General features: G+C 52.1%; 2 protein-coding genes across 2 annotated transcripts; one reads left to right on the plus strand and one right to left on the minus strand.

The window, feature by feature from the left end:
* Position 1: 1 nt before the first annotated feature.
* Positions 2-3,312, plus strand: Cd3eap (CD3e molecule associated protein). The gene is made up of 3 exons (XM_032894296.1): positions 2-322; positions 474-615; positions 1,795-3,312. Exons 1-3 carry the CDS (start codon positions 301-303, stop codon positions 3,005-3,007), a joined length of 1,377 nt encoding a protein of 458 aa, XP_032750187.1. The 5' UTR covers positions 2-300; the 3' UTR covers positions 3,008-3,312.
* Ercc1 (ERCC excision repair 1, endonuclease non-catalytic subunit) lies at positions 3,151-13,754 on the minus strand. The gene is made up of 10 exons (XM_032894297.1): positions 13,594-13,754; positions 13,099-13,207; positions 11,493-11,708; positions 9,655-9,758; positions 9,040-9,139; positions 7,328-7,404; positions 4,917-5,016; positions 4,152-4,223; positions 3,950-4,018; positions 3,151-3,255 (listed from the first exon to the last, which is right to left on the minus strand). The coding sequence occupies exons 2-10, from the start codon at positions 13,198-13,200 to the stop codon at positions 3,202-3,204; spliced, it is 894 nt and encodes a 297-aa protein (XP_032750188.1). The 5' UTR covers positions 13,201-13,207; positions 13,594-13,754; the 3' UTR covers positions 3,151-3,201.
* Positions 13,755-14,456: the final 702 nt, after the last annotated feature.

The raw sequence follows: 14,456 nt of genomic DNA on the forward strand, positions 1-14,456 counted from the left end.
AAGAAACCACGTAAACAAAGCTGTCGGGGGAGCAGACACTCGGAGATCGGAGCTAACTTGCATTTCTGACGAACAGGGAATTGATTTCTCCCTGTAGGGTATTGTTGAGGAATTAATCAATCCTCTGATGTGTGAATTTTAAGAGTGGAGTTTAGCAGGGTTCTACAAATAGTGACAGCGCTGAGCCACGACCCGGCTCTCTTACGCGGCTTGGATGCTTCCGGGTGCCGCCCCACCCTTGGGCTCCACGTGGTGGGCAGCGTTCGGCGCAGGTCCTGCGTGGACTTCTCCAGAGTTGGGATGGAGGGTACCTCGGCCTGTGGTGAGTGGAGCTTGAATTGGTGGAGGGAGGGGCATCCGGGAGGGTCTGGGTGCAGAAGGGGTTGGGGGAGATCTGCGGGGGCGGTGAGGGACCTACGAGTACTTTGAGAGGTTGGCCATGTCAAAAGGGCCCTCTGACTGTCTCCTCTCAGGTGCCACTCGGTTCTCCTGCCCACCCCACTTCACGGCGATGTCTCCAGACTCGGATCCCCCCCGTTTCTCCTTGGAGGCGCTTACAGGTCCAGATACGGAAGTGTGGCTTATCCGAGCCCCTGCAGACTTCGCCCCACAATGGTGAGTGGTCGCTTCCAATACTGGGAGGATCCTCCCACCTCCTAGAGGCTGAACCCTCCGGGGGCTGAACTCACACACCGTAGACCGTGAACCATAACTTTAGACGGCTTTTTTGAAAATTCGAGACAGGGTTTCTCTGTGTTGTCTCGAACTCAGAATCTGCCTGCCTCTGCCTCTGCCTCTGGAGCGCGGGATTAAAGGCGTGTGCCACCACTGGGCAAGATGGCATTTCTGAGCAACCTGGAAATACTGCTCTGGGTTGTTTTGAGACGGTCTTATTCTGTAGCCCAGGGTAGTTTCTAAGAACCAGCATTCACCAGCTTCAGTTTCCTGAGAATTGGGTTTAAAAGTGGATGTCACAGGCTCTTTGTTTTAGAAAATCTTTCGTAAAAGATTTATGTATAGAAGCACTCTGTTTGCTTGTGTGCTTGCATGATAGAAGAGCTCATCAGACAGGAGAGGGCATCAGATCCCATTATAGATGGTTGTGAGCCACTCTGGTTGCTGGGAACTCAGACCTCTGGATGAGCAGGCACTGCTCCCAACCGCTGCTGAGCCAATTCCACCAGCTTTGGAGACCCTTATATCCCATGTAGTATTTAAACTTCTGATCTTGGGGTTGGGGATTTAGCTCAGTGGTAGAGCGCTTGCTTAGGAAGCACAAGGCCCTGGGTTCGGTCCCCAGCTCCGAAAAAAGAACCCAAAAAAAAAACCTTCTGATCTTCCTGCATCCACCCCCCAAATTCAGCCACCAAGTCTGGTTTTATGCAGTGCTAATGAACAAATCCAGAGGCTGTTCATGTTAGACACACACTCCATGCCCCAGACTTATCCCCTGCCCACCTTAAATGTCACTTAGCCAGTAATGGTGGGGATGGATATAATCTCAAGCACTTGGGAGGCGGAGGCAGGAAAACAGTAGACTTCAAGGCCAGCATGAGCTGAGGAGTACTAAGCCAGCCTCACTTACTCAGGAAACAGCCCCGGGTGGCACATACCTAATCCCTGGGAGGTGGCCCCAGGCTGGTCAGGAGTTCTAGGCATCCCTCAAACCCCTAGAAGGTGGTTGGTTGATTGGAAACAGGAAACAGAGCTCAGGGTCTTGCACCTGGGATCTAGCGCTGAGTTGCACCGCAGCCTGGAAAAGGTCAGCCACTGTTTCTCCCTCTCTCTCCTCAGCCTCAATGGGCGGCGTGTGCCTCTCTCTGGCTCCAGGACTGTTAAGGGCAAACTGGACGGCAAGAAGCACCGATACCGGGTCGTTACCAGCGGCCCCCAGGCTGGGGAAGCCACCTTGCTCACATCTTCAATGGAGGCAGGTGGCAGGCTCGCCTGTGCCCCCGCCCCCAACGGAAGCTTAAGGATTATGGAGGGTCCTCAGGAATATCTTATCTCTCGGGTCCCCCTGCAGCCGATCCCCACAAGCCTGCCACCTCAGATCCCTGCTGGCCTGCGGCCTCGCTTCTCTGCCTTCGGAGGCAGCCCTCCTGTCACAGGGCCGGGTTCAGCCTCGGCTCTGAGGTCCCCCACTTCAGGGAAGAGGAAAAAGAAGAGAAAGGATGCAGAGGCCTCAGACACTCAGGAGGCCGTGAACAGGCACGAGGCCATGAAAGTGGAAACAGCCTGGGGTGACCTAGGAATGGATGTGAAGAAGAAGAGAAAGAGGCATCACGTGGATGAGGAGGCAGAGGCTAAGGGGCTGGAGCCCGTGGCTGAGCTGGCCGAGCTGCCAGTCCCCTCTGCCACCAGCAGCAAGAAGAGGAAGAAGTCCAAGGGGGCAGAGACACTCCAGGCGGAAGAGGATCCGGGGCACATGGAACCCGTGGCTCAGACAGAGCCTCCTGAGGGGCCCTTCCTGTCTCCTACCAAAAAGAGAAAGAGGCAGAAAGAAGCTGAAGGGGTAGAGGAAGTGGATGGCACCATGGCTGACTCTCAGCCACAGGTCACTGTGGAACCCCACGAGGAAACCATCCTACTGTCCCCCACAAAGAAGAGGAGAAAAGAAAAGAGACAGAATTTGGTGATGGAGGCAGAGATGGGCCTCCCTGGAGTGCTCATGGAGACGGAGCTTTTAGAACCAGGGCTTCAGGCTGAAGTAGCTCCTGTGTCCCCCAAGAAGACAAAGAAGAAGAAAAAGGGGAAGTGTGTGGATGAGGCACTGGCCGTGGCAGCAGAGGCGACAGAGGCTGCACTTCCAGCTGATTTTGAGCCCCACGGGGCTCCAGTACCCAGCAAGAAAAAAGAGAGAGGACAGAAAGCAACAGAGCCTGGGTCTGAGGTGACCGACCCAAGACAATCTGAGGAACCAGAGCCCAGGGCAGGTCAGGGATCCCCCAAGAAGAAGAAAAAGAAGGATCAGGAAAGTAGGGTACAAAACACCATTCCCCACTGAGAGATGTCTCCCACGGGACAGGAGGAGCCATCACACCACCCTGAGGAAGGGGAAAGGGAGGAACTTGCAGGGCTAAGGTCAGACATCAGCGGTGTAGCCGCTCCCTGCTCCCTCCCCAAGCAAACATGCACAACCACAAGAGCCTGGGCATGGAAATGCTTTATTGTGTGACACGGGGCCTCGGTGGCAGGGGGTCATCGGGGCACTTTGAGGAAGGGTTCATGTAGTACTTCAAAAAGCCTGCGGGCCTGAAGGCAAGGGGAGAGGAGAACTTGTCATTAAAGATGCTGTTTGCCTGCTCTGTTTGGTGCGGGGTTCCGCCTCTTATTCTCCTGTCGAGGAGCTTTGGGTGTGTGGTTTCTACTTGAGGTTGGCCAGAGGTGGGTGTAAATGGACCTAAAACTAGTCCATCGGCTGGGCAGTGCTGCTGCACACCTTTAATCCCAGCGCTTGGGAGGCTGAGGCAGGAGGATCAGGAGTGTAACCTCAGCTACATTAATAAAACAAACCAACAAAAGGTCTTACTTTTGAGACATGGGGCCGAGCAGCCTGGGCTGCCTGGCTAGCTGCTTAGCCAGGGATGGCTTTGAACCCAGCCTTTGCTCTCCTACCTTACACGGCTGCTGGAAGCATGCTCACCACACTTAATTTAGCCAGTGCTGGGTCAGAGCCATGGCTTTGTGCATGCTAAGCAAGCATTCTACCAACTCGGCCTGACAGGAAAAAATGTTATAGAGCCTTTTAAAACAAGCATGGTGGCTTACGCTTGCGATGTTAGCAGAAGTCAGCAGCATAGCTGAGTTCAGGTCCCGCCTGGTCTATAGTGAGATTTAGACCCTGTCTAAAACCAGTAGCCCCTTAATACAACCTAAGTCTAAAGTCCATTGATTTGGGGCTCATTCCTGTACCTCATCCTCTGTAGTGTCCCCCTAGAATTCTTACCTTCTGGGGACCCAGGCCTGGGCACAAGGCTAGATCCTCCCGTGATGCGGTGATGAGCTGTTCCAGGGACTGGAAGGTAGACTCGAGGTCAGGGCTGTGTGCTCTAAACCCTTACCTGTCCCAGCTGCAGGGGCCCAGGGTGGCCCTGGGGGAAGTGTGGGCCATGGGGAGGTCAGGAAGGGGTGCCCTGGGGGCTTCTTACTCCAAATGTAGTGAGGAGGGTCTGGCTGTCGGTCTTGTTCACAGATTTCACAGTGGTCAGACACTCAGTGGCCTGGAAAGGAAAGGATGTTTTCTAGGGAGCTGGGCATGGGGCAGCCTGTGAGTCCAGTGCTTAGAAAGCAGGTGCTAGAGGGCTCCTGCAAGTTTGAGGCCAGCCTGATCCCCAGCCAGGCTCTGGCCTGCCAGGCCTGGGGAGTTACTGTCCTCAAAACAACAAAAATGGGGCAGAAGAGATGGTTCAGCAATTACAGATACACCCAGCCCCTCCAGAGGACCTAAGTTCACTTCCCAGTGCTCAGGACACCCAGAAGGAAATGTAGAGTCCCTCTTTAGAGCTGAAAAGCATCAACCATTACATTTACAAAGTAACCTCCAGAAGTTGCTGTGTGGTAGGGGATGCTGCAGTCCTAGGAGGGTCAAGGTGGCACTCTGGGCTACTAGGCTGAGGGGATGAAGGAGGGCTTCCTGTAGGAGGAGATGTTAGAGCTGGCGGGGGAAACATGGGTTGCAGCAGATGCAGCAGAGAATAGGATCATAGATGCTGGGGGCAGGCTAGGGGGTCAGAGCTAAGGGAGGCAGGGTCTGGTTTGTACTTAGAAGACACTTCAAGCTGGTAGGAAGGAATGAGGGAGGACTGACCACCCATGCCTCATCATCAATGGACTTGCTTTGGAAAGAACCAAGCTCAACCCAGAAGCCATAACAGGATCAGGAGGTACAGAAGTACAAGATGCAGCAGTCTCACCCGTGATAGGAAGTTCTGTTCCAGCTTTTCCATAAGGAGGTCGGCAGGCTTCTGCTCATACGCCTTGTAGGTCTCCAGGTACCGCCCTGCTTCCTCTGCACTGGGTAACAGGAATCATGTCAGCCGGGGTGAGAGGGCTATCACTTGGGATTCTTCATACAAAGGCTAGGCCAATCTCAGCCCCATTCCTGTCCTCAGCAGGGAGCCCAGTGCAGTGGGTTCTTACACATGCATTATTTTGGTCATGCTTGGGATGGAACCCAGGATATTGTACATGCTAGACATTCCACTGAGCCACGCCCCCAGCCCCTCACTGGGGGATTTTAGGCAGGGGCTCTACCACTGAGCCATGCCCCCAGCTCCTCACTGGGGGATTCTAGGCAGGGTCTCTACCACTGAGCCAGACCCCCAGCCCCTCACTGGGGGATTCTAGGCAGGAGCTCTACCACTGAGCCATGACCCCATCTCCCTTCTTGAGTTCCTTCTACTACCACAAAGTCTCACTATTTATCTGTAGTTGATGTCTATTTGCAGGTGAGGGCTGGCACAAGATAAGGCAAGGCCAGGGGTTGGGGATTTAGCTCAATGGTAGAGCGCTTGCCTAGCAGTGCAAGGCCCTGGGTTGGTCCCCAGCTCCAAAAAAAAAAAAAAAAAAAAGATAAGGCAAGGCCTGTGATTGGGCAGTGAAAAAGTAAGGTGGGGACAGAGATTTGTACAGCGGGAGAGAGGAAAAGAAAAGAGAAGAACCAAGATGGAGGAGAAGGATGACACAGATGTATGTGACCTAAAATGGCCACAGGTAGTTATGAATATTTCTAAAGGGATGGATTTTTTTTTAGGACAATTTGTCTTATCTAGGTGAGCAGTTTAGATCATTATCAATTGGTTGTGAATTTATTTTTTTTTCTTTTCTTTTTTTAGGAGCTGGGGACCGAACCCAGGGCCTTGCGCTTGCTAGGCAAGCGCTCTACCACTGAGCTAAATCCCCAACCCGGTTGTGAATTTATTTAAATGTGGATGTTTTGTGGGTTGAGAATTTAGGATATAAATCTGATTGCTAAATTACAAGCTTATTGAGTTCTGATTTTCACGGGTTACTGGAGTTGTGACTATAATCACAGGGGAGGACGGTGGGAATGTGAGTAGAGTCCACAAGAGAGTTGTAGAGGGCGGCTGCTGCGGGGCTCAGAGAGTAGCCAGTGGCAACGTGGGATGAAGACTGGGAGCCTGGCCATTGAGACACTTTGCTGACTGAGATGCTGACTCCATGTGGTCCACCGGAGCCGGAGCCGGCGCTAGCCTGGGTTGGTAGATTCTTTTTTTTTTTTGGTTCTTTTTTGGAGCTGGGGACCGAACCCAGGGCCTTGCGCTTCCTAGGTAAGCGCTCTACCACTGAGCTAAATCCCCAGCCCCGGTAGATTCTTTTTTTAACATTTACCGGTACACGTATCCCTGCCTAGCCTTGAACTGATGATCCTCCCGCAGCCTCTGAGTGCTAGGATTACAGATGTACACTGTCACACACAGACTTAGATTTCTTTCTGAGACAGGGTTTCATGTATCCCAACCTGGCTTTAAACTGCTTACTTAGCCTGGCAGTGGTGGCGCACGCGTTTAATCCCAGCACTTGGGAGGCAGAGGCAGAGGCAGAGGCAGAGGCAGAGGCAGAGGCAGGCAGATCTCTTGAGTTGGAGGCCAGCCTGGTCTACAGAGTGAGTTCCAGGACAGCCAGAGCTACATGGAAAAACCATGTCTCAAAATAAATAAAAATAAATGAACTAATCGGTTCCTTAGCTAAAGGTTTCACGGACCTTCTGGTCCTCCTGTCTCCATTTCTCAAGTGCTGGGATTACAAGTAAAGATTTCTGCGCGTCACGAAGCACTGTCAACGAAGCCAGCCCTTGCCCTCACAAACACTCTTACTGAAGTGTGTCTTTCTAAGTTGAAAGCTATTAATTTACCAGGGTTTAATTTTACTTATGGTAAGGAAGGGATGTCTCCTTTTCTTTCCCAAATTGACTATTTGTGGTTTAGTTGGTGAGCCAATTAAACCACATCTAGCAGTGGAGAAATGGACACAGATGTGGCCACTCAACCCCAGCGTTCAGGAGGCTGAGGCAGGCAGACGGCTGTATGTCAGGATAGCCCTGGCTATGGAGACTCTGTGGGAAACAGAACAAACCAGAAACACTAGACACAGAATTATTTCAGCTGTAGGGTCTAACCTGGACATACCTGATCTCTGGTCTAATTAGCCCAGGCTGGCCCTGGAACTCTTGACCTGCCCTGGCCTTGGACTTCCCAGTGCTGGGATTGTGTCCCCATGCCTGGCTTAGGAAACCACTACCACTACACAGGCTGCCTTGGCTGGTGCAGGGGGATGGGTATGAGGGTAGAGGGATGTGTCTCACCTCCAGGCCAGGACCAGGGTGCAGTCAGCCAAGATGCAAATCTTAGCCAGCTCCTTAAGAGCCTGCTGGGGATCTTTCTGGAAGAGAAGAACATCAGAAGTAGAGACCTGGGCGAAAACAGGGATTTATAGCGTGGAAACCCAACATCTGAGCTGGGGAGAGAGATAGAACTGTCGGTAAAGCCACAAGGACCAGAGTGCAGTCCCCAGCACGGGCAGAAAGCTGGCTGTGGTACCCCAAGTGCCAGTGGATGTGCAAGGCCTCTCGGGCATCTTTCCTCTCAGTTGGTAAAGGCGCCTGGCTTCAAGTTTTTTGGTTTTTTTTTTTTTCTTCTTTTCAGAGCTGGGGACCGAACCCAGGGCCTTGCGCTTGTTAGGCAAGCGCTCTACCACTGAGCTAAATCCCCAACCCCCTGGCTTCAAGTTTGAACACTTGATCTGATTCCCCAAGATCCAACACCCCCCTCTGACTTCTTTATGTATAAGCTCACTCGAATGACGCTCTCTCTCTCTCTCTCTCTCTCTCTCTCTCTCTCTCTCTCTCTCTCTCTCATTTAAATCCTTTAAAGAGCACCAAATAAAGAAACTTAGGTGTAGGGGTTGGGATTTAGCTCAGTGGTAGGGCCCTTGCCTAGCAAATGCAAGGCCCTGGGTTGGTCCCCAGCTCAAAAAAAGAAAAAAAGAAAAGAAAAAAAAAAAAAAAAAAGAAAGAAACTTAGGTGTAGCCTGGCAGCAGGGGGAGGGCACTATGGAAGGCAGGCCCTCACTTCCCACACAAGGGAGGACGGTTCCCTGCTGGAGTACAGGGAGCTAAGAGAAGTCCTGAGCAAGAAGAGCTGCCATTATGAAAGGAGGGTGAAGACCAGAGGTCAGACAGATGAGCACACTCACGACTACACTGTCACTGTCTTCAGACACACCAGAAGAGGGCATCAGATCCCATTACAGATGGTTGTGAGCCACCATGTGGCTGCTGGGAATTGAACTCAGGACCTCTGGACGAGCAGTTAGTGTTCTTAACCGCTGAGCCATCTCTCCAGCCCCTGGCTCAAACTTTAATGTTAACACCCAAGAGGCTAGGACAGGAGGTGGTCATAAGGTCAAGGCCAGCATGGGCTATACACTCTAGACTTCCCTCGGCTGTGTTGTGAGACTTTGTCTTAAATACATAAAGTAACAAACAAAGATGGTGTGGCCAGGACAGCAAGCAAGGAGAAACTGTGGATCTGACATGTCAGACTGGCGAAAAATAGAGAACAAAGTCTAACATATTTAGGGAATGGGCATGAGGCAAGCTTTTACTTTATAATACTGTGAACTAAACCTACTGCGTGATAGGCAGGGCTCTACCACTGGGCCACGCCCCCAACCCCTTCCTGGGGGATTCTAGGCAGGGGCTCTGCTGAGCTGGGAATCCTATGTGTTTTGAGTCAAAGTCTCGCTCTGCAGCCCTGGCTGTCTGAGGAACTTAAAATTCTCTTGCCTGAGCCTCTGAAGTGTTGGGATCAGCTTGCAGGAACACAACACCCTATCTGGCTCTAGACAACTTTTCCTTCCCACCTTCCAGCCCACATAGGTTTTCCAAGAGACCTGGGGCAATTTTAACTTCAGTGAAAATCCATTCTGCACTGAGATCCTAATCCAGTTGGTCTTCAAAGGGCTTCGTCAGCCCAGGCATAGAAAGAATGAGGCCGGCTCGGCAGACCTGCTTACCACATCCACCTGGACCAGCAGCACACGCAGGGCGAAGTTCTTCCCCAGGCTCTGCAGCCGTTCATGGATGTAGTCTGGATGCAGGTTGTGGTAGCGGAGGCTAGTGGAGACAGGGAAAGGACAAGTTGAGGGTCTCAATGTCCCCGAGACTGCAGACATCCTTATATACCTCACTGGCATCCAGAGGTTGGGACCCATTAGTGCAGCAAAGGGGACAACCTTGCCAGAGGCCCAGGGCAGTCAATGACTGGGATGGATTTCTAGGAAGGGTCATGGCAGGCAAGGGCAGCCAGCTGTAGAATCGGGGACTGGACACTTGGCTTCTTCCCTCAAATCAGAGTCCAGCTTTCCTCCCTCAGACCCAGAAATACAGACCGAAGCTTCCCTCAGATACAGAAGTCAAGGCTCCAGCCTCCATTCCTCAGACCCAGGGTCCAGCCCCAGCTACTCTTGTTCTAGGTAATTGTAGGCCCCAACCACTTCTTCAACACAGAGTCATGCACAGGCCCAGAGCCCACAACACTGAACCCCACTTTTCCCACTCAGTAGCTCAAAATGCCAAAAGAGTGGGACAGGACCGTCCCCCCACCCCACTTCAAAGCACCTGGAGCTCACCTGAGGAAAAGGGCGCAGGTGCTCTGGCCCAGCACATAATCAGGAGTCACCTCACCGAATTCCCAGGGCACACTGCGAACAAACTTCAACACGGGGTTGCCCCTCTGCCAAGGGAGAAAGGTGGAAGCCACTTATGGGGGTTACCCTTGAACTAAGGTAAAGGCTGGGCCCTCCCCCACTTCTTCCTGCCCCAAGCCCCACCAACTTCTTGGGTCTTTTCCAGATTCTCTTCCCAGACTCCTCAGCTTGGAATGAGTGTTAGCCCTCCCTGTCCCCAGGCCTTTAGCATAGTCCCCCCCACACTCTCCTTTAGTTTCTGTCCTAGTATCAATCCATCCTGCTCTTTGCTTGTCACCAGCCCTCACTGTAACCTAGCAACATCCACACTTGCCCCTCCCAGGGAGGATCCCACATTAGTACCCTAGGCCAGTCCTGCAGTTTTCCTTCCCCTACTTATCTGATAGAATTTGGACCTTGCCCACACCCTCCTCCACCACCATAGCGCCTCACAGGCCGAGGCCACCATCACACTCCCTCGAAGCCACCTTACAAGTAATGATCAGCTGTATCATCTGAGCTCCGCCACAGCCCCGGGCCCCGGAAGGCAGAGGGCACCTCTCCAGTTCCCCTCCTCCGCTCCCGAGAACATCAACAGCCTAAGACTGAAAGTATTCAGACAACCCAAGCTCTAATCCACCTCGGAAGCACTTAGAGAGCACATACTGTCCCTATGCTAGGGACACAGCAGTGACCAGGCCAGGCCCAGGTTCTCCAGGCCCAGATATGTCTCTCCTGAAGCCTTGTGGACCATCTGCTACGTGCACCCTGACCTGAATTCTTGAGACTTCTGGAATTTCCTGACTCCTAGATAGCATCTAAATGGACTTCCTAAGGCCCGAGGGACTCCAGAGGGATGGGAACACCTTGTGTTCTCCTGGGTGACTCATAGTGGCCTCTATTTGGTCCAGAACAGACTCAGAGGACCCATGCTCAGAATTCAGGGTTGGAATTGTCTGCCCCACCCCCATCTCCACAGAAGGGAGGGCCCAAGGATCACCAATAGTTAGGGTCGGCATCAATCCAAGCCTGTGTTAGGGTCAGCATCAATCCAAGCCTGTGTCATAATCTACGATAACCCAAAAGGACTGAGTTCAAAGCTGGAGTATGGAAGAGAGTGTGGAAGCTCCAGGCTATGCCCCTACCCAGGCCATGATACCCTAGGCATTAAATGAATGGAAGTTAATGCATGGAGAAAGGAATGAATGAATGCACAAAGTAATTCATTCAAGCTACCACAGACACCAAAATCCTTCACTATAAAGCTGGGTGGGAGGCTGGGCGTAGTGGTGCACACCTTTAACTCCAGCACTCGGGAGGCAGAGACAGGAAGGTCTGAGTTTGAGGCCAGCCTGGACTACATAACTTGGGCAGCGTGTCAGTGACTAGAGGTTCTCCCTATAGATTCTGAAGAGATGAACAGACCTGGGGACAGGAGTCAAGTTACCTAAACAAAGTGACAGTCCTAGCAGGAGGGTTAGGGCACCCTGAACCCACAAGCCCATCAGCAAATGCATGAATGGTGGGGTATCTATAGGAAGGAATAAATGAATATGTGACTGAATGAATGGATGAAGGAATGTATATATGAATGTATGTATAAATGTATATATGAATGAATGAATTCAGGAATTAATGAATGAAGTAACTTAATAAACGTATGAGGAAGGGATGAATAAACGGAGCATGTGAACCCCAGCCCTCCTTCCACCACTCCCAACACTAATCCCTGGATCAGGGTTTCCCACCAGAACCCCCAGCACACCATCTTCTGCTCTCACCTGCCGCGGGCTCACGATGATGCTACTGGACTTTGTTCCTGCTTTCAGAGTCTGGCTGGGGCTGTCTCCGGTCGCAGGTTCAGAGCCTGTGGGCACTGTGGCCCCAGCCCCTCCTGGAGGCTGGGCAATGGTGTACTCTGCGTAGGTCAGAGGGGCGGAATGGGTGGAGGTTGCTGTGGGGGTGGGGTTCCGTGATGATTTGAATAAGGGCTTGGCCTGTGAAGAGAATGGAGAATTGGGGGTGGGGAAGGGACACTGGAATCCTCCCCCTCCTCTGACTCTTACCACCCTCCTTCCAGATGCTTTCCCAGGCTAAGAACAAGGGCCGGAGCTACGGCTCAGTTGGTTAAGTGTGTACCTGAGCGTGCACAGAAGCCCTCAGTGAGCTTGGCACAGTAGTGTGCACCTGTCATCCCAGCACTTGGGAGGCAGAGGCCTCCATGCTCTAGGCTGCTCCTATAGCCTTACCTCTGGACGCACACCTCCTGTCACAGCGCCCCAGCCTCACTCTGCTAGGGCCCCCACCAGGCTTCCAGAGGTCATGAGTTCAAATCCCAGCAACCACATGGTGGCTCACAACCATCTGTAATGGGATCTGATGCCCTCTTCTGGTGTGTCTGAAGACAGTGACAGTGTACTCATCATATATAAAAAATGAATAAATAAAATCTTTAAAAAAAAAAAAAAGAAAGAAAGAAAAAAGGAAAGGGAAGAAAGAAAAGAGAGAAGAGAGAGAGAGAGAGAGAGAGCAGACAGGCAGGGCAGGCAACACACACAGGTCAGTGGGTAAAGGTACTTGCCAGGTTCGTGACCTCAGTTCAGTCCTGAGGATCTACACAGTTTGAGGATAGAACCAAGTCCCACAGGTTATCTTCTGACCTTCACAGGAGCTTCATGACACTCAACCATATGTGTACAGACAGCATTAAGAAATGTTTTAAAGGTTGGGGATTTAGCTCAGTGGTAGAGTGCTTGCCTAACAAGCACAAGGCCCTGGGTTCGGTCCCCAGCTCCGGAAAAAAAAAAAGAAAAACAAAACAAAGAAATGTTTTAGAGGCTAGAGAGATGGCTTCTCAGTTGAGAGCACTGGCTGATCATCAAAAGGATCTGGGTTCAATTCCCAGCACAGACATGGAGGCTCAATACTCTTTCCAGTTCTAGGGGATCCAAATCCTTCTGGTCTCTGCAGGTCAACATGTAGTGTACAGACAAACGTGTACAAAAAACATCCACACGCGTAAAATTGAAACAAGCAAGCAAACAAACAAACAACAGGAAGGCCCATTGCTGTAATCCCAGCACTTGGGAAGTGGAGATGGAAGGAACAGGGTTCTCCAACCCTAGCTATTTCAAGGCTAGCCTAGGAAACATGTGACCCAAACGAAGACCCAAACTAAACCAACAAAAGCCATCACTGGCCATAGCCTAGCTGTCAGTCTCTCTCTTAACCATCTTGTCATGCCGTTTTAACAACGGGGAAACCAAGGCTTTCAAAAGCACGGCCGGTTATTTTTCCTAAGCAACCCAAGCCTAAACTCACACCGTTGTCCCAGGGATCCTTTACTGTCCCCTTTACTCCCAAGAATTCCCAAGTCCTCGTCCTTACCCGTGAAGGCACCTCGTCTTCCTCCAGTGGGATAACAAACTTCTTCCTGGTGGGTGGTCCTGAGGGCTGTGGCCGATTTTCCTCGTCCTTCCCAGAGTCCATCTGGGGCCTGAAAGGCGTGACAACATAGGCATTGGCATTTCCATATTCGAAGGAAACTTGGTTCACAGCAATACCCTCCAAAAGGTTGCTCGGTTCGATAGCCTTAGGTTCCAGAAGACTAAACCGTGGGCCCACCCCTTTCCTCCTGCTCACTCCAGATTGGTCTAGAGGGCTTATAGACCCGCCCACTTGTCTATTGCTCCCGCACCACACTCGCACAGGGGCAGTTGGCTCCGCCCCCAGAGGTACACCTGGATGAGTTCGCCCCGCCCAGTCTCGGCCTAGTCTCAGCTTCCTCAATGATTGGTTTCTCCCTCTGCCAATCATCAATCTGAAGCCTCCATCCACCTCCCACCCTGCCCCTCTCTGGGTCGAAGCACTGCCAAAACTCACCTGCTCTTTCCCGATCCCTAGAAGAAAATACCACAGGGGAAATAGAGGCGATACAACGCCAGCACCTCCAACACGGCCAGCGCGGCAGGCGTGCCTCCTGCTAGACTCACTTCCGGCCGCTCTGGCCCTACGCTCATCTCGCTGCTCCCCAGGGGAGATAGAGCGGAGAACTCTATTCGCGCTGCTCTCTATGGTCCTGGAGGACCGTGGTAATTTGGGGCGGTTGGAAGCGTGTGGAGTACCTGGGAGTCTTTAACTTAAAGTGGTTCTGTTCCAAGGCCCTCTTGAGCGCTTCCCAGACTCCAGACGCGGCTCAGTGATGATCAAACCGGAGGGAGGAGGGGGAGGTGAAAGGAAGTGGGGGAGGGACAGACAGAGACAGAGACAGGCAGAGAGAGAGACAGATTTCAGAGGACGCTCTCCCTGTTAGTGTGGGTGACTCAGCCCACTGACATTGACTCACTCGTTCTAAGCCATTCCCCACTTGCATCCCAAGCGGGGACTGCTACTGACAGCGATGATTTCTTTAGGGCTTAGAGAGTCCAAAGGGACAGTCAGACATGTTGCTACCCAAACAGGTACAACCCAGAGCGAGCAGGACCGGAAAGGGAGAGACCAGAGGACATTGAGACCAAGTTAGGGGGAGCACCTGACCCAGCCGGGGTGTCAGAACTGGCTTCCTGAGGGACACCTGTGCCCGGAGACCTGGGGCTCCACGGATGACTTAGTATTACTCATTTCCTGGAAGGACAGTTTCACCCCGTTCCAACTTGTAGTTCTGTGATTGCTAAGGAAATAGGGCATCGTTTTGTGAGTTTAATGGTCTTATACATATTTGGTGTTCTTGCTCATTTCCTTTGCCC

Source organism: Rattus rattus, chromosome 2, assembly GCF_011064425.1.
Source record: "Rattus rattus isolate New Zealand chromosome 2, Rrattus_CSIRO_v1, whole genome shotgun sequence".
Lineage (NCBI taxonomy): Eukaryota > Metazoa > Chordata > Mammalia > Rodentia > Muridae > Rattus > Rattus rattus.

What these genes read in the sequence shown, in the direction of transcription:
- Cd3eap (XM_032894296.1), top strand. Translation starts at nt 301, where the DNA reads ATGGAGGGTACCTCGGCCTGTG. An exon ending in GGAGGGTACCTCGGCCTGTG is followed by an intron (nt 323 to 473) that starts GTGAGTGGAGCT and finishes GTCTCCTCTCAG; the next exon opens with GTGCCACTCGGTTCTCCTGC. An exon ending in GCAGACTTCGCCCCACAATG is followed by an intron (nt 616 to 1,794) that starts GTGAGTGGTCGC and finishes CTCTCTCCTCAG; the next exon opens with CCTCAATGGGCGGCGTGTGC.
- Ercc1 (XM_032894297.1), bottom strand. Translation starts at nt 13,200, where the DNA reads ATGGACTCTGGGAAGGACGAGGAAAATCGGCCACAGCCCTCAGGACCA. An exon ending in AAGACGAGGTGCCTTCACGG is followed by an intron (nt 11,709 to 13,098) that starts GTAAGGACGAGG and finishes TTCTCTTCACAG; the next exon opens with GCCAAGCCCTTATTCAAATC. An exon ending in ACCTGCGCCCTTTTCCTCAG is followed by an intron (nt 9,140 to 9,654) that starts GTGAGCTCCAGG and finishes TGTCTCCACTAG; the next exon opens with CCTCCGCTACCACAACCTGC.